Source organism: Nomascus leucogenys, chromosome 17 (assembly GCF_006542625.1).
Source record: "Nomascus leucogenys isolate Asia chromosome 17, Asia_NLE_v1, whole genome shotgun sequence".
NCBI classification, from domain to species: domain Eukaryota; kingdom Metazoa; phylum Chordata; class Mammalia; order Primates; family Hylobatidae; genus Nomascus; species Nomascus leucogenys.
Window position 1 is genome coordinate 32,719,699 of NC_044397.1, and position 18,623 is coordinate 32,738,321.

The 18,623-nt window shown below is 43.6% G+C and overlaps 1 protein-coding gene across 1 annotated transcript in view; it reads left to right on the forward strand.

The window, feature by feature from the left end:
• Positions 1-18,623, forward strand: part of LMTK2 (lemur tyrosine kinase 2) — a 102,344-nt gene that overhangs the window by 15,308 nt on the left and 68,413 nt on the right. The window contains exon 2 of the mRNA XM_030795557.1: positions 15,552-15,679. Coding sequence (XP_030651417.1) covers positions 15,552-15,679 — 128 coding nt within the window. The remainder of the gene's footprint in view (positions 1-15,551; positions 15,680-18,623) is intronic.

Here is an 18,623-nt window from a genome sequence, read left to right on the forward strand (position 1 = left end):
GACACTACAAAAAATTTTTTAAAAAATTAGCTGGGTGTGGTGGTGTGCACCTGTGGTTACAGCGACTCAAGAGGCTGAGGTGGGAGGATCGCTTGAGCCTGGGAGGTCTAGGCTGTGATTGCACCTCTCCACTCCAGCCTGGGCGACAGAGCCAGACTGTCGAGACCCTGTCTCGGGGTAAAAAAAAAATTGTAAGAACAACTATTTAGTTTCTACCTATGAGATGACATTATACCATTTAATTAAAGGCGATAAAAATGTTTCTGACTTTTAAGAAGTGTAATCATAAACTTGTAAGCATTCATTTATAAACATGGAAGATACTTTAAACACCACCATTGATTTATATGCTTTTATGGAGGTCTGGACTCCTTTTTTTTTCTTTCCAACTTTTGTTTTAGTTTCGGGGGGTACACGTGCAGGTTTGTCACGTGGGTAAATTGCATGTCGTGGGGGTTTGGTGCATAGATAATTTTGTCACCCAGGCAATCAGCATAGTACCCCATAGGCAGTTTTCCAGTTCTCACCCTCCTCCAACAACCCTGGACGGTTTTAGGAATCCGCCGACTGCTGTAGATCCCAAGAATAATGCTCATTGGCGGATATTTTGTATATCCTTTCAAGAGTCATGGACAGGTATTTTAAAAAGCGTGTGGAACAGTCAACAAATGTCATTTTTCTCCTCCTCTTTTCTCTCAGCTCTTTAAAACAAGCTTTGTGACCCATTCCTCTCATCCCACCCTTTCCTGGCAGCTGCAGCATCCCTCACTTACGTTCTCTTTGCCTCCTGCTCTTGGACCCTTGCTCTCAGCTTATATAATAAATAATAGTTCAGTGAATATCTCTACATGGTGTGTGTGTGTGTGTGTGTGTGTGTGTGTGTGTGTGTGTGTGTATAACTGGATCTCACTCTGTTCCCTAGGCTGGGGTGTCCCCTCCCAAAGTACTGGGCTTATAGGCTGAGCCACTGTGCCTGGCCCTCCATAACACTTTTCAGCATGCTTTTCTCCTCTGCCTTCCATGGTAATGTGCCTGCCTGTTGCCCCCGAAACATCCTCTTTACTATTTCCTATCAGCTCTGTTTCTTTGTCCCCTCCCTTAAATGTTGTTTCTTATCTCCTTGGTTGTCTTTTTTTTTTTTCCTTCCCCCTTGATCTGTTTTGTAAATTATAGTTGCAAATGATGCATGTAAATAGTTTTTAAAAATTAAATAGTTTTTCAGGGTTTATGACAAAAATAGTGAATCCCTGTCCTGTCCCATTCCTCCCCATCCCTGCTGCTGGCTCCCAGTGGCAACGCCCTGCAGCTCTTTTAGCCACATCGTGGGCTAATGTGCTTGTAGCAGTGTTTGTTGGTTTAATCAGATACTGAGTTTCTACTATGCATGACAAGGATTTATATATTCACACACACATATGTGCATTCACCCTTCTTCTCAACACAGTCACTTAAACTTTTCGATTAAATCACCATTCATTATTTATATTTTTATGGCTACAAACATTATTTACAACTGACCCTATAGTGTTTGTGATGATTACAGTTCTTTTACTTTTGTTAGTTTTTTATGAACACATCATTAATCCGTCCCAGGTGCCTTGTCAGGAGCTTAAATCTCCTCTCCGTGTGTTTGGCTGTTGTGTCCTGGAACCCTTGTGTCCTATGCCAGTCTTGCAGTAGTGTCTCTGTGGCTGCTGTCCAGCCTGTTGAGAGGTCTGAAGCTTTTAAGACTTCCTCTGTGTCTAGATTCTGAACAGTTGTAAAGCTGTGCCTTGGTATGAGTCTCACTTCATCCATTTCATTCATCAACATGGATGCACAATGGGCCCTTTGAACCTTGAAAGTTGTGTGCTTTAGTTCTGGACAATTTTCATATATATATACACACACACACAGACATAGGCATGTATGTGTATATATGCACACACTTTTTGGGAAGAATTATCTTCTCTTCCTTCTGTTTCTTCTTTCCATCTAAAACTTCTGTCAGCAGATTGTTGGATGTTTTGGAATGAGCTTTTACTTCTGTTGATCTTTTTGTCTGTGTTCTACTGCTATGTGCAAGTATTTTTTTCAATTTCATTTGATTTCCAGGAGGCCTCCTCTCCCCACTTTTTAAATAACCTCTTTCTTCTCATGAGTATACTGTCTCTTGTTATTTCTAAGAATATAGTTGTTGTTTTTTATTATTTTTTAGCCCCTGCATTGTCTGTTTCCCTCAGGTTCCTTTGTATCTGTTTGGGTTGGGCACTGTCTTTTACCTAAAAGGTTTTTCAAATGTCAGATGAGAATTGAAAGTCTGTTCCTGTTTGAGAGCAGGGAGTTAATCAGTGGATTGGAGGTGTGCTCCATGCCCCCTTTTCCCTCCAGCTTCACCTCGCATCTGCCAGCAAGTCCTGGCTCCGCCTGTTTTCGTCCCCTGCTCTGTCATGGAGCGGGAAGAGCTTGCACTCTGAGCCTCACCATGTATTGCCTGACCTTGGAGAAGTTACTTTGCCTCTTCATGCTCCGTTTCTTCATTTTAAAATGGGGCTTATCAGGCACGGTGGCTCATGACTGTTTCCCAGCACTTTGGGAGGCCAAGGTGGGGAGAATCATTTGAGGCCAGGAGTTCAAGACAAGCCCGGGCAACATAGTGAGACTCCATCTCTGCAATAAATTTTAAAAAATTAGCCAAGGGTGGTGGTCCATGCCTGTCATCTCAGCACTTTGGGAGGCCAAGGTGGGAGGATCACTTGAGGCCAAGAGATGGAGACCAGCCTAGGTAATATAGTAAGACCCTGTCTCTACAAAAAATTAAAAAATTATCTGGGCATGGTGGTGCACACCTGTAGTCCCAGCTACTTGGGAGGCTGAGGTGGGAGGATCGCTTGAGCCCAGGAGTTCAAAGCTGCAGTGAGCTAAGATCATACCACTGATTCCAGCCTGGGTGACAGAGCAAGACTGTGTCTCTAAAAAATACAAATAAAAAATAACATAAAATGGGGCTAATGATACTACCTACCTCAAAGAGTTGTTATGGAATTGGAAGAGTTTAGAATACTGCCTGGAACATTGTATGCAACATGTAAATATTGACTATTTTTATAACTCTCCTGGGACCAAATCACTGTCATTTCTTGCATGAGTTAGTTGTAATATCAGAAACGTGTTCCCTGGTCATTTCCATATAAAATAACAATCTCCCCAGTCCAGGCCAGGCGCTGTGGCTCACGCCTGTAATCCCAGCACTTTGGGAGGCCAAGGCGGGCGGATCACGAGGTCAGGAGATCGAGACCATCCTGGCTAACACAGTGAAACCCCATCTCTACTAAAAATACAAAAAATTAGCTGGGCATGGTGGCGGGTGCCTGTAGTCCCAGCTACTCGGGAGGCTGAGGCAGGAGAATGGCGTGAACCTGGGAGGCAGAGCTTGCAGTGAGCCAAGATCACGCCACTGCACTCCAGCCTGGGCGACAGAGCGAGACTCCTTATAAAAAAAAAAAAAAAAAAAAATCTTCCCAGTCCTTTGTTTTATTTTTCCATATTGCTTCTTGCCATCTGACGTATCATATATTTACTTAGTTGCTTATTGCCTGCCCTGTGTGCAGGGACTTTGTTTTTTTCACTTCTTTATTCTCAGAACCTATAGCAGCACCTGTCATATAAGATGCTTAGTAAATGTTTGTTGAATGAATGGATGTGTTGGTGGGTCTTTCTGCCTGGTGAGCTTCACAGTAGGGTGACTGCGCAGCCATTTCAGTAGGTGACACCCCTGTCCCATAACCCTCTTAACTATTTGGAGGTCTTTTATCTTGGGCTGGATACCTGAGTATCTGGAAGCACCTAATTAGATATTGAATTGTCTTTGGGCTTATTTTTCTGTATGACATAAAGACAACAGTTGAAGCGTTATCAAATAGGAAACGCTAGATGATCTTGCCTTTGTGTGCTGTAGAACCTTGTCAAGGTCACTGTTGTAACCAGTTTCTGACTTAGTTTCGAAGATGGTACTTAAAAATCAAAACTTCATTGTAGAGAATTTTGAACATATGCAGAAGTAGAGAGAAGAGTATAATGAATTCTCTCTACCCATACCCGGGCCCAGCCATCTCTCACCGCCAGTCCTGCTTCAATATTCAATAGTACCACCAGATACTTCCTCTCTGAAGAGAGAACTTGGAAGGACACATTGCCTAAGATTGCATTTCAGTTATATTTGCAAGAACTTAAGTTAGGCTTTAGGAAGCCAGAAGGGCTCTGAGAACATAGACTCCATCGAGGGATTGTAGGAGATTTGAAAGAAAAAGTAGACATGTTTTTCTAGGCTATTTAGGGTCTGCCCTACATGGGAAGTAAGGAGCAGACATTTAGGGCACTTCTCCCATCCTTTCAGCTGTATTGTGCAGAAGTTGGATTGGCTAAGTGTTGTGAATCTAGTACTGCCATTGACTTGCCTGCACATCTCTGCAGATGTACATGGGAAGTTGTGTGACAAAACAGAATATCCTTCCCCTAGACGTTGGTGGTCCACTGCAGGGATGGTTGTGGGGGTGAGCCCTGGGAATCTGGCTCTGAGTCTCTCCTTCTGGGACTAGATGCTTCCCGTTCCTGCATCGGCTTCCTGGAGTGTGGAACCACCATTCAAAGCTGTTAAAGACATGGAAGCACCATGGATGACGCCATAGCTCAGCTATGCCAGCAACTTAACCAAAGTTCCAGTTCCCGGAATATCCAGCCCTTCATTTCTTGGGGTGTGGGGGCCCAGTCATCTGGCAGAAGTCATTCAAGCCCGACAGTCTTTTGGCCACACCGTGCTGCCTTAGATGAGCTTTTCTGTAGTAGTTTCCATCCTAGTTAGTGTTTTAAAATGGGAATGAAATGGCTCTTTGATAACAAATTTTAGTGGAATTGTCTGAGAGAAACCAGCAGCTTCGTATAAAATGATCTCATTCACAGGTATTTAATTAGCACTCAAATTATATAACCTTTCTGCAAGTGTGAGGGAGCAGTTGGGCTGGCTGACCTTGAAAATCAGTTTTGAACAGAGGAACACCTCCCTGTCTGTGATTAGCACACAGAGCGATCTGTTTTTCTAGGCTGTTGAGATTCTGGCTTAGGGTCTTCGTGGAATCTCTGATTCATGAACAGGATCATCGGTGCACTCTTTACTGTTGTGTGTGGCTGAGTACATTTACTGCCATGCTTCATTTCCCTTTTCCTTTCCTATATTAGAATACCTGAGGGAGATTCTAGGTTATTTAATGTTCTTATAAATAGATATATTGTTATATTATGGCAAGGAAAACACTTTGTGACTTAAAATTCTGTGTACAGGAAACCTTGATGATAGATGGGTTTGTACGTTTGAGGCGTTAAATAAAAATGTGTGATCTGCAATAATTGTTCAGATTTTTTTCCCCAAGTAGTGTGATGATGATTCATTTTATTAAGTCTCTGGGCTGCAATGCTACTTGTCAGGGTGTTAGAAGAGGCCTCAAGACAGGCTTAGTGGTCCTAACGTGCTAAGAGAAAAAGGCCCAAACAATGTGTTTTAGAGATGGGCTTTATGTTGGGCCCATTTGGAAGATTGCTGGCCCTTAGCTTCCCTCAGTTCTGTGAGTTTTCTTTGTCTAATCCTTTGTCTAAGTAGCCACTATTGTTAATTTTCAAGTAGGCACCGAATTCTCCTATGCAAATTCCCTGAGGCGAGAGGGTCTGGGCAAAACAGAAAGCAGGCGAGATGTGTAAGGACCTGGCCCTTGCTTTACACTTGCTTTTCCATTTAGAAGGCAGGATGCCCTCATGCCCGTGCCTGTGCTGTCAAGGATGGACCCCTGCCGGTGGGATTGGCTTTCTTCAGTTAATACATGGACCAAGTATATGTTAAAATAACTAAAGGAGTGGAATTGGAGTGTTCCTAACACAAAGAAATGATCGATGCCTGAGGTGACAGACACCCCAAATACCCTGATGTGGTTATTACACTTCGTATGCCTGTATCAGAGCGTCACACATATGCCATAAATATATACACCTATCTGTACACTTAAAAATAAAAAATTAAGGCTGGGCATGGTGGCTCATGCCTGTAATCCCAGCACTTTGGGAGGCCAAGGTGGGTGGATCACCTGAGGTCAGGAGTTTGAGATTAGCCTGGCCAAGATGGCTAAACCCAGTCTCTACTAAAAAATACAAAAATTAGCTGGGCGCAGTAGCAGGTGCCTATAATACCAGCTACTTGGGAGGCTGAGGCAGGAGAATTGCTTGAACCTGGGAGGTGGAGGTTGCAGTGAGCCAAGATCGCTGTGCTCCAGCCTGGGAGACAGAGCAAGACTCCATCTCTAAATAAATAAATAAGTAAATAAATAATTAAAAAGGTGAAAAGATTAGTAAATTGACACAGTGCTAGGGGCTGAGTTTTACCCCTCCATGTACCTCAAACTATAACTGTATTTGGAGATAGGGCTTTTAAACAGGTGAGTCCTGAGGGCGGGCCGTAGTCCATTCTCACTGTTGTCCTTGTAAAATGGGGAACTTTAGACACACACAGAGACACCAGGGATGCACACAGAAGAAAGCCCCTTTGAGAATGCAGAGAGAAGGCCACTGTCCACAGGCCAAGGAGAGAGGCCTCAGGAGAAACCAGCCCTGCTGACATCTAGTCCTCTAGGACTGTGAGCAAGTCAAGTTCTGCTGTTGAAGCCCCCAGCCTGTAGTATTTTGTTTTAGCAGCCCTAGCAAACTAATACACGCAGTGTTCAGACTAAAACAAATTTAAATCACATCTTAGATGGCACCAATTAAGATTCCTGTTTTGTTCCTAAACACATATTGGCGCAGAGGTCCCAGGGCTGTGGCTCTTCTCAGTCCTGTGGTCCAGGGGCTCCCTGGAGAAGAGGATGCCTTTGGATTCTCGCTTTGCCTGCACTGAGTAGAATGTACTGATGGCCTCCAGTGAGACGAGGCCGTGCGAGAACATGGTGCGTGTGGGTAAACACCTGTTTTTGAGGGGGAACATAAATCGGAGGAAATCCACTTTTTGAGATAATGTATTTCTTAATAAAACACCTTAGTTAGGCAGCTGAAGCAAAATGGGTACATGTTTGTGGGAGTTCTTGGAGCCCTGGGGAGTAAGCATCTCGCCACCCCAATACAGTGTATGTTAACAGTGGGAAAATGTTCCCGAGTAAGAATGTAAAATTATTGAAGGATGCTTCTCTTATAATCTTATTTGTTTGACCCTGAAAACGTAAGTTTATTATTATTATTATTTTTGAGACCGTCTCATGCTGTCACCCAGGCTGTAGTGCAGTGGCATGATCACAGACCACTGCAGCCTTAACATCCCGGGCTCAAACCATCCTCCCACCTCAGCCTCTCAAGTAGCTGGGACTACAGGCTCATGCCGCCACGCCCAGCTAAGTTTTTGTATTTTTTTGTAGAGACCCAGGCCGGTTTTGAACTCCTGAGCTCAAGCACTGGGATTCCAGGCATGAGCCGCCGTACCTGGCCCATAAGTTTATTCAGTTTTTTGTTTTGTTTTGCTTTGCTTTGCTTTGCTTTTGTTTTGTTTTGTTTTGCTTTGCTTTGCTTTTGTTTTGTTTTGTTTTGTTTTGTTTTGTTTTGTTTTGTTTTGTTTGGAGATAGAGTCTCACTTTGTTGTCCAGGCTGGAGTGCAGTGGTATGATCGTAGCTTACTTCAGCCTTGACCTCCTGTGCTCAGGTGAGCCTCCCAAGTAGCTGGGACTACAGGTGTGTGTCACCATGCCTGGCTAATTTTTCACACTTTCTGTAGAGATGACGTCTCACTATGTTGCTCATGCTGGTCTTGAACTCCTGGGCTCAAGTGGTCCTCCTACCTCAGCCTCCCGAAGCACTGGGATTACAGGCGTGAACCACCATGCCTAGCTCGTAAGTTTATTCTGTGATCCGGTAGGTTGGTTATGGTTTCTTTCTGTTGTGGTTTTTCCTGTTTCGTTCCCTTGCTTGCTTATTTTCCCTCGCTTGCTCATGCCCCTTCATCGCTCTCTCACTTTTTTCCCTTTTTCTTACCCCGACTTCCACCTGAATGCTAGACGCTGGGCTAGGCTCTGGGGAGTCATTGGTGGATTATACAAGCCTGGCCCGTGACCCCATTCAGCTTGCAGCCTAATGGGGAAGTCATCTGGGCATTTACAACATGGAATGACAGTTTCCATGGGGCGATGCGGGGTAATTGGGGGTGCACAGGCAGCGACTCCAACCGTGGGCCTGAAGGATGGTTTCCAAGTTGAGCTCTGATGGGCAGGGATGAATGAATGGTGGGGGCAAGGGGGTGTGTCATGGTAGCGTCTCTGGGTAGGGGAAGATATGAGAATGAAGTGGCAGAAGATCCATCTGGAAGGATGGAGAGAGGGTCATCGTAGCTCATAGTAGAGAGCTGGTGGGGAGTGATGGAGTCAGGGCTGGGAGGTCAGGAGTAGCCAGACAACGAGGGATGCCGAAGCCTTGTTAAAGAGTTTTGCCATTAGGTTAAAGATGGCGAGAAGCCAGGGGTACAAAATTCAACAAATAGGAAAGGATATAGCACCTTTGTTCTATACCAACTAATAGGAAAGGATATAGCACACTCTGTCCCCCAGCCACTCTGTTTCCGTCCTTGCAGGTAGCTGCTGTTGATATGTGCACCTACTGGTCTCTGGCTCTTCTTTGTTTTTCCTTGTTTTCATTTAAGCATCTGTCCTGGAGATGTGTTGGATGGTGTTCCCCCTAAATTCATACGTGGAAACCCTAACCCCAGTGCCTCAGAATGGGACCTTAGTTGGAGAGAGAGTCTTTACAGGGATGATCAAGTGAAAATGCGGTCATGAAGGTGGGCCTAATCCAGTGTGACTGCTGTCCTTATATATATAAGAAGAGGAAATTTGGACACAGACACACATAGAGGGAAGATGGTGGGAGGAGACTTAGGGAAAAGGCAGCCAGCTGCCAGAAGCAAGGAGAGGCCTGGAACAAACCCTGCCACCACAGCCCTCAGAAGGAGCCCGTCCTGCTGCCACCTTGGTCTTGGACTTGGAGCTTCCAAAACTAGAGAATAAATTTTGGTTATTTGAGTCACCTAGTTTGTGATACTTGGTTATGACAGCCCTAGCACGTTAATGGCCATATCAAGAGTAGGCAAGAATATGGAGTATAAATTATGATATCTGCTTTCTTCCATTTAAACTTTTAAAATTCATTTAATAAATGAAAGCTTCAAGCATGCAAGACATAGATACTGTAATGAATTCCCACACAGCTTCCACCCAGCCTGAATTAGCTGCGGCCTATCTTTCTTCATGCTGCCCCCATCCACTTCCTCCACTCCCTCGTGCTGTTTGGAAGCAAATTCCAGACATCATTAAGTAGGTCACTATCTCCAAAAGATAAGGACTACATTTAAAAACAAGCACATGATCATTATCACTCCGAGGAGAAATGAATTACATTTTCTTAATATGGTCAGTTAGTGTTCAGATTTCCAATGCCTGAAATGTCATAATTTTTAAAATAGGTTGAATCATGATTCAAGTAACATCCATATGTTGGAATTGGTGGGTAGGGCTTTTAAGTCTTTTAATGTTCGCCACTCTCCCTCTCTTCATCTCTTTCTTTTTTACAATTTCCTAGGCTTTTCTTCCCAAGTGTTTTTCACAGCCTGTATTTTGCTGATTACATTCTTGCGGTGGTATTTCACATGTTTCACTATTCACAATGTTTCCTACACATTGACATTTGGATCTAGGTGGTTGATTAGGTTCAGGTTTGATATTGTTTTTGTTTGCTTGTTTTGGGCAGTACTGTTTCATAGGCGGCGATGTGTTTTTCTATCAGGAGATACATAATGTCTGTCTTTCTGTGCTATCAGCTATTGATATAAATTTCATGTGTCATAAAATCTTATTTTGGATTAAAAATACGATTTAAAAATGTGAATTCTTAATTATTCTTAGCTTTCAGGCCATACCAAAACAAAAACTATGGGCAGGATTTCACCCAGTGGCCACAGTTTCCTGATCCCTATTACCCGAAGAGGGCAGCTGCTTAGACCACAAGGGTACCAAAGTTCAGTGTTACAAAACCGTGTGATACATTGTTTTCTAAGGTAGTTGTGACACTGGCAGTGAATAAGCAGCTCTCCTTCCTGAAACTGAGGTCTTTCCATTAGCAGTTCACTTTAAAAGAAACCAAGGCTCTTTGGGGAAATGATTGATAGGAGGTCTGAAACAGAAACTATAAAAGATGAGCCTGGAACAACCCAGGGAACAAGAACTCCACCCAGGCCCGCTGGGACCCTGTGGGAGGGCTTGGGAGCAAACTGCTTTAGAGGCCCTGCTTGCCAAAGACAGGACAATGGAAGTGTCAATCAGAACAACCACAAGGGATGGAAGCCCGTGGGTGCTTTAAATCCATTAGCTCATAATGATATCACAAAACAGTGACAGCAGCTCTCTGAACTGGTCACTGCCAGAGGGTGCTAGTAAACCAACTATTTTTTTTTTTTTTTTGAGATGGAGTCTCGCTCTGTCACCCAGGCTGGAGTACAGTGGCGCGATCTCGGCTCACTGCAACCTCTGCCTCCTGGGTTCAAGCGATTCCCCTGCGTCAGCCTCCCGAGTAGCTGGGACCACAGGCGCGCGGCACCACGCCTGGCTAATTTTTTGTATTTTAGTAGAGACGGGGTTTCACCATGATGGTCAGGATGGTCTCAATCTCCTGACCTGTGGTCCCCCGACCTCGGCCTCCCAAAGTGCTGAGATTACCGGCGTGAGCCACCGGCACCCAACCACCAACTCATTTTTTAAAAACTGGCAAAGAAACAAAGATTTAAGTATCTAGTCTGCCATTTCCTTATGACTTGAACCACTGGGTAACCAAATAGTAAATGTGAGGAAATTTCTCTTTATAAAAGCATATCCACTAGTGACTGAACAAGGAATGACAACATTAGAATATCCAGCATTTTGTAATCCCTAATGGATCTAAACATTGATCATCATTTCTTTTTATCTGTGGCCTTTAATTTTTTTTTTTATTGAATCCCAAAATAGCTTCACAGACAACTCTTTAGTTAATTACATATGGGTCCAGTTTCATCTGAGGTTCTAGAGATCATGAATCAGATAATTGGGCTGGAGTTATAATAGTTGAATTAATAGGTGGTATTCCTGGCTTACCCTGAGTCATTACTGAGAAATTGCATTCTCCAAATTACCTGTCTCTAAAACAGATAATATGTACCTATCTCTTAGAGTTTCTCAAGTTTTCTGCTTATTAAATCAAGTTCTAGATAGCTATTAAAATGCTTTGAAACCTATTAAATGAAAACTCACAGAATGTGCTGTGGACATGCCAGGTATTTTTTAATCAGTGTCTTGGGGGAAGCATACATAGTCCCCCAGACCTCAAGTGGTGCTTGCTCTCAATTTGTGATGGGAAAAGCTGCCTAAATGTATGGTGACACCTGTTCTTGATGTTGTTTGGTAGATGACTGGCTCGATGTATGCCCTTCTCAATGCTGTAGGCTGCATGTTAAAGAAAGCTGCCTTTCTTCATTGGGTTCTAACAGCTGCAATCAGGAACTGTGTCAGGGCCTGGTTTCTAGTTTGACCACAGCGGTGTGGGGATTTTATTTGTGGTTCCTCAAGTCTAGAATTTACTTCCTCTCTGTGGTTTCTGCAAACCCATCTCACCTTCCAGCCTATGTTTGATTTCCTCATTTTATGGAAGTTTTTTTTTTTTTTTCGTTGCTAGAGTTTTTTTAAAGCACAGTGCTTTTGGACTCATCAAAAGAAAAATACTTTAAAGTTTTAAAAAGGGGTAACTAAAAATGTCTACTTGAAGCTACCTAGTCAGTTTCTCAGGCAGTAGTTTTAATGGGACTGTTAGATACTGAGGTTGAGTAAGTGTGGTTCACACTGAGGAAATCTAAGGGAGAGTAGGTGCCCCGCAGCCCCTAGCAGAAGTAAGTATAGCAGAGAGCTAGGGCAAAGCTTGGCATAGTTCATTGGTCTTAACCTGCTTATACTCTTCATGCCTATCTAGTGACTCACAGAGGACACTTTCATGAATCAGATAATTAGGCTGGCATTCATACAGTCCTTATCCAGTTCTATAATAAATGGGTAGTTTGTGATGATTAAAAAAACAAAACAAAAGCTCTGGGTGCAAGAGAGGAAAAAGTAAGTCAGGATCAGCTTTGTGGAGTTTGAAGAAGTATAAACTACCCTAATTAATGACAGACTTGGATTCAAAGGACAGTGGGCTGTTTTTAAGTGTTAAAAGTTAGCCATGTTGAGGCAGAGCAGTGGGGTTTCAAGGAAAGCGAGGGAGCTTGCACCCAGCACACCTGAACTAAGTCTGGCCTGCCACTGTCCCACCTGGGTTCATGGGCATATCGATTTCTTCATCTGTGACGTGGAGCTGGTCATATTACCTCAGAGGTATTGTGACAACCAAATGAAATAATACTGTATTTTATCAAATGTCAGATGAGGTTGATGATAAGTCACACCCTTATTTTTGTGCCATTAGAAAGAAGAAATGCTGCCAGTTAAACTAATTTGAAGTGTGAGATGCACCTGAAATTCAGAGATGCAGTGGACAAACTATGTCTTATTTTTTCTTTTTATTCTCCCTTACAATCCAAATGCATCTTTAAAAACAATAAAAAACAATGTACGTGAAAGTGCTTTGCTATATAATCCTCAGGAGTCAAATTTAATTTTTATTATGTGAATCGGGAGTGAAGCACAGTTCTTCAGAAATAATTCCAGCAGTCTGGCACGGTGGCTTATGCCTGTAATCCCAGTGCTTTGGGAGGCTGAGGTGGGAGGTGCACTTGAGCCCAGGTGTTCGAGACCAGCCTGGACAACATAGTGAGACCCCCGTCTCTTAATAGAAAAAAAAGAAGAAATTCCAGTGGGGAAGCACAGGCTTCACTTGTCTGGATGAGTGAACAGCTCACTGCAAGGAGGAAGAGAAGAAAATCCTCCCTCTTGGTCTTCATAAGAATTGGCTCTCAGTGCCTCAAGCTCCTCACTTAGTTTAGGTTTTCCAAATGGACACAAGTGTGTCTGTGGTTAGGGAGTTCTTGTTCTCATTGAAAGTTGACTTCCTCCAGGTTGGTTTCAAGAGGAAGCACCGAGTTACCTCCTGTGTTAAATGTATGGGCTTTCCTCTGTTTTAGACTTCGTTGATTTAGAACTCGGAGATTCTCGACACCCCTTGGTTAACTATATTATTCTTAAGCACAGACTGAGCCCACATACAACAATGGTGTTTCAGCATTGCTTTCACAAAGGGACCTTTTGTTATTGAAAAAGAACTTAGTTCTGTTTGCAGTTCATTTTAGACTTCCCTGATCTTCACTGAAGCTTATTTTAGATTCAAGAATGTGTTTTGCTCACCTAGGAGTTTGGGTTAGTTTTTCTTTTCTTCAAGTACCCTAGCTTCATTTAAGAAAAAAATAGCCTTATTAATTTATCTCTCTGCCTTCCTTTTGGTGCATTTGAACACTTAATTAGCCATAGATGAGGATTTATTTTTATTTTTATTTTTATTTTTCGAGACAAGGTCTTGCTCTGTCACCCAGACTGGAGTGCAGTGACGTGCTCATAGCTCACTGCAGCCTCCTCCTCCTGGGCTCAAGCCATCCTCCCACCTCAGACTCCTGAGTAGCTGGGACTTCAGGCACGTGTCACCACGCCCAGCTAATTTTTATTTTTATTTCTATTTTTTGTAGAGTTGGAATCTCACTTTGTTGCCCAGGCTGGTCTTGAACTCCTGGGCTCAAGCGATCCTCCCACCTTGGCCTCCCAAAGCACTGGGATTACAGGCATGCTCACTGTGCCTGCCATAGATGAGGATTTTAAGGAAAAGTTTATTCCTCAGTAAAACTCTGGTAGCTGAGACTTTATTAGTTTGCTCTAACAAAGAAAAGGTTCACAACTACCCTAGTTGAATAAGATGTTTTCCGGGTAACGAAGAACTTGCTAAAAATAAGATGTAAAAATCTTTATGCTCTAGATAGGGATGGGAAAAGGCCAGGCGGTAAAATATTTTAGGCTTTGTGGCTCACAGGCAGTATCCTTGGCATATTCTTTTTTTTTAAACAGCCCCTTAAAGATGTAGAAATCATTCTTTGCTGGAGAGTCGGGGAGGCCCCCCACGCAACAGCAGGCCGCAGGCTGTAGTCTGCAGGCCGCCTCCCTCCCTGCTTATCATGACCAGAGCTCCTTGGAGCAATGGCTGGTTCTCAAGCAGAGTAGGGAAAATATGAGGAGCCTGGAGCTTCCTGTAGTGCCCGGAAGTAAGGAAGATTTGGAGAAAAAGGGAAGGATGGGGCATGCCAAAAAGATCCAGTAGTCACCTTGACAGAGCTCCCAGTGACAAGGCTGGAACCACTGGAGCCACAAAATGTGATGATAACTTTGGATTACAGCCCGGAGAATAAATATCCATGAGTCCATAAGTATATACATGACTGAATAAAATAAATAAGGGGAGGAGAGGGGACCAATCTTCCTTACAGAATACCAAATAACAAATGTACAAGAAACGAGGGAAATAGAAAATCACCTTCCAAACATCACAGTAGTAATTGCTGTAGGCAAGATGCGCTGACAGATGCGGAAAACTGGTGTGCAAGACCTGAAGGAGAAACAGGCAGTTGCATAGCCTCAAAGTTTCTTCCCCCTGATATTACTAATTACTGGAGGGTTTTTAACCTGTGTCTGCAGACTCTCTACCACTCCTCCCTCCAGGAAGTACAGCTTACGTCCCTTCCCTGTGGGCCAGCATTGCTTTCGAGGAATAGAGTACGAGAAGGGAAAGGTAGGCCTGCAGTGGTTTGGTGACACCTGGTGGGAGCCACCTGGCCCGTGGGATCTAAGGTCACCTCACCAGGCATAGGTCATGCACCCTGCTGTGCAAGCAGAACAGTTCACCCCACTAGAATTCTCTGACTCCTTCCCAGGTAGCCACAACCTTGGTCTGTTCCTGAGAGGACATTGGGTGGCTCAGGTTGAGAGACGTTCCACAAAATAACTGACCGGCACTCTTCAAAAGTGTCAAGAGTTATGAAATGTGAGGAAAGACGAGAAGCTGTCAGAGACTGGAGGAGCTGAGGGGCATGTGGTGATTAAATGCAACGTTGGTAGTTTGGATTGAGTCTGAAAAGAAAAAAGGACTAAAGTGGAGAAAACAGTAAAATCCGAATAAAGCCTGAAGTTCACTGCATAGCCTTGTTACCAGCGTTACTGTCATAGTTTTGATCAGCGTACTATGGTAATGTACGATGTTAGCATTAGCGGAAGCTGGGCGAAGGCTGTATGTGAACTCTCTGTATTGTCTCTGTAACTCCTCTGTAAATCTAAATTATTTCAAAGAAACAACAGCTTCTTATCCTGGATTGGATCATCAGCTTTTTCTCAAGCATTATTTTATTAACCCTTACACCCGTTTGTATATAGAGGAAAACATATTGATTCACTAATTAAAGTTGATTTTGGAATGTATATGTTTTTAATATTATTTATCTCTCTTTCCAGGGGAGGCGCCACCTGCTGCAGAAGTTTCCTCATCTTTTGTGATCCTGTGTGTGTGCAGTTTAATAATATTAATAGTATTAATTGCAAACTGTGTATCCTGCTGTAAGGACCCAGAAATAGACTTTAAGGTGAGCACAGAGGGTAGGAACATTTAAAACGGTCTTCCAATATGTTTTTCAATAGAATAACTGGATAGCACAGTCCTTTAGGAACAGGATCAGCAGATTTTTTTTCCCCTAATGGCCAAATAGTAAATATTTTCTACTTTAGTGAATAGTAAATTTTGTGGGCCATACAGTCTCTAAAACAGCAGCTGAACTCTGCCAGGATAGACACTGTTAACAAATGGTCATGGCTTTGTGCCAGTAAAACTTTATTTACACAAATAGGAGGTTTGGATTTGGTGCACCAGCTGTAGTTTGCTCCGCCTCCATCATTGACAATAACCACTTGCCTGTGGTGAGTTGAGATTTTTGCTGAGTGGGGAGTGAAGCGTGGTGATTGAATTCACTGTTGTCCATAAGGCCTATGAGGAAGAGCAAGATGATTGTTCCCCTCCACCCCCAAACTTCTGTAGACTGGTGAATTTGTGGTCACTGAGATTACTGAGGCAGAGGGATCCCCCAGTGTGTTTTGTGAAAGAGGAAGATCATCGAAACCTCGAGTTCCCTAACAGGGAGGAGGAAGCTGCAGATTGTAAAGTCCTGGCCAGGGAGGGTAATAGAGAAGATCTGGTTGTAGCAGCAGACGGTGGAATCGACCAGTGAACCAGCCGGGAAGGCCTCTAGAACTTACTGCATGCCTGCTGGAGTGCATTCGGCCTGTGTAAATACTTGTTATAAAGGAATACATGGGGGGAAAGAAGGAAGGAATGCGGCGTGCAGAGAAAATGGTCCTTAATGTTGCTCGCTGTTGACCGCACAGGGCTGGCCCAGGAGTCTGGAGGTCCAGTGATTCAAATTGAGGAAAAAAAAAGGTCGTCTTCTGGCTAAAGCCTTGTTTTCCCTGGACATGGGACCCTGGTCTTTAAAACCTCTTGGCTGTTTTTGTGTGCTGTCTTTACCCCGAGCCTTCTGGTAGCCCTGAGGAGACACACAGATGTGCTGTTTTCTTGCGTCAGCACTGGCCGTATACACACAGAGGGCTGAGAACACAGGAGGGCGGTCAGAAAACACTAATGGAGATCAGTTCCTTTAGAAGATTTTGCCCCAGACCTGTAGAGTTTTACTCACAACATGAGTCCCTAGGCCTTAGAACCCCTACAGACACTGCTGTGGCACCTGCTGACTGCACTAGTAGTAGGGGCACAGTTGTAGGTGGACAGTTTGTGTCCCTTGCTTGTTAGTCTTGCTGTGGGACTTTACACAGAAACCTGGCCATTTCAGGACAAAGATAAAGCCTGATCAGTGTTGCTGATACTGAAATCCAGTCTCCATCTCACATTTCATGATGCCTCATTCTTGCCTTAGATCATGCAAAGCTTTTTGAATCTCAGGACTGAATGCGGGAGTTCATTTGAGAGCCAGGAATCTGTGTTGTTACCAAGCTTCTCCCGGAGATGCTGGCGCAGGGGCCGCAGTGTCTTAGAGGACTCTCCAGCTCTAGAGTCTGTGTGACTGTGTAAGAGTATTTCCATCTGTGATTTATTGGCTTTCTCTAGATTTAAAGCTGTGCAGTTTTAGAGCTGATGGTCCGTGGAAGTCATTTTACAGACCAAGAAGCTACAGTCTGGTAACACAGGTGACTTGCCCACGTTCATCCAGATAGCCAGCGGCAAAACTTTAAAAGTGACCCAGGCTTATCTAATTTTTCTTCTTTTCTTTTTTCAGACAGGGTCTCTCTCTGTCACCCAGGCTGGATCCCACTTCACTGCAGCCTCAACTTTCCAGGCTCAAGCAACCCTCCCACCTTAGCCTCCCGAGTAGCTAAGGTTACTGCAGGCACATGCCATCATTCCCGGCTAAGTTTTGTATTTTTTGTAGAGACAGGGTTTCACCATGTTGCCCAGGCTGATCTTGAACTCCTGGGCTCAAGTGATCCTCCCGCCTCTGCCTCCCAAAGTACTAGGATTACAGGCATGAGCCACCGGGCCTGGCCATTTTTTTTATTTTTATACTACATTACCTGGTCCGAATCTTTAGAATCATCTGTTGGTATATCTAGTGGTATGTCATGCTGCTGCCAAATTTTGAATGGCATTATTTTAAGGTAGGAGTGATGGACAAAATCATTTTACAGAGAGCCCTATTTAGGAATGTCCAAAAGGAAAATTGAAGGATTTTCTCTGTTCAAAAATCCCCTCCCAGATTGAAGTTACAGTACCTCATTTTTCTTGCTCCCAACTCCATCAATACAACTAGCAATAATGTCCTTTAATGCCTTGGAGAACATACATGAGAGTAATGTCTTCTCACATTCATATGGAAACACAAGTGTTAGAGAAATCTACCATTGTAACTTTTAGTTTCTTTCTTGTATTGGATGGGGTCTAGGAGAGGTGGTAGAAAAAATGAAAATAAAAGTTCATAGACCGTTCAGTGGAGAACAGTCTTGTTCGCTGATCTGTTCCCAGCTTCTGTTATGGTGCCTGGAGGGGTAATACATGTTAATTATCTGAACGAATGATTTGATGAATGACTTGATAATTGGCCGTCTCTATGGTAAATTAACATGGATATCAAGGTATACCAGTTCACCAGAATGGTGACAGAAGAATTGTGATAGCTTCCCACCAAGCATCATGTAAAAGGTTTCCACAACTTTCTTTCTTTCTTTCTCTCTTTCTTTCTCTCTTTCTTTCTTTCTTTCTTTCTTTCTTTCTTTCTTTCTTTCTTTCTTTCTTTCTTTCATTTTGAGACAGGGTCTCGCTCTATCACCCAGCCTTGACCTCCCAGACTCAAGCAGTCCTCCCTCAGCCTCCTGAGTAGCTAGGACTACTCCAGTAGTCCTGCGCCACCATGCCTGACTAATTTTTTAAAATTATTATTTGTAGAAACAGGGTCTTGCTATGTTGCCCAGGCTGGCCTAGAGCTCTTGGGCTCAAGTGATCCACGTGTCTCAGCTTCCCAAAGT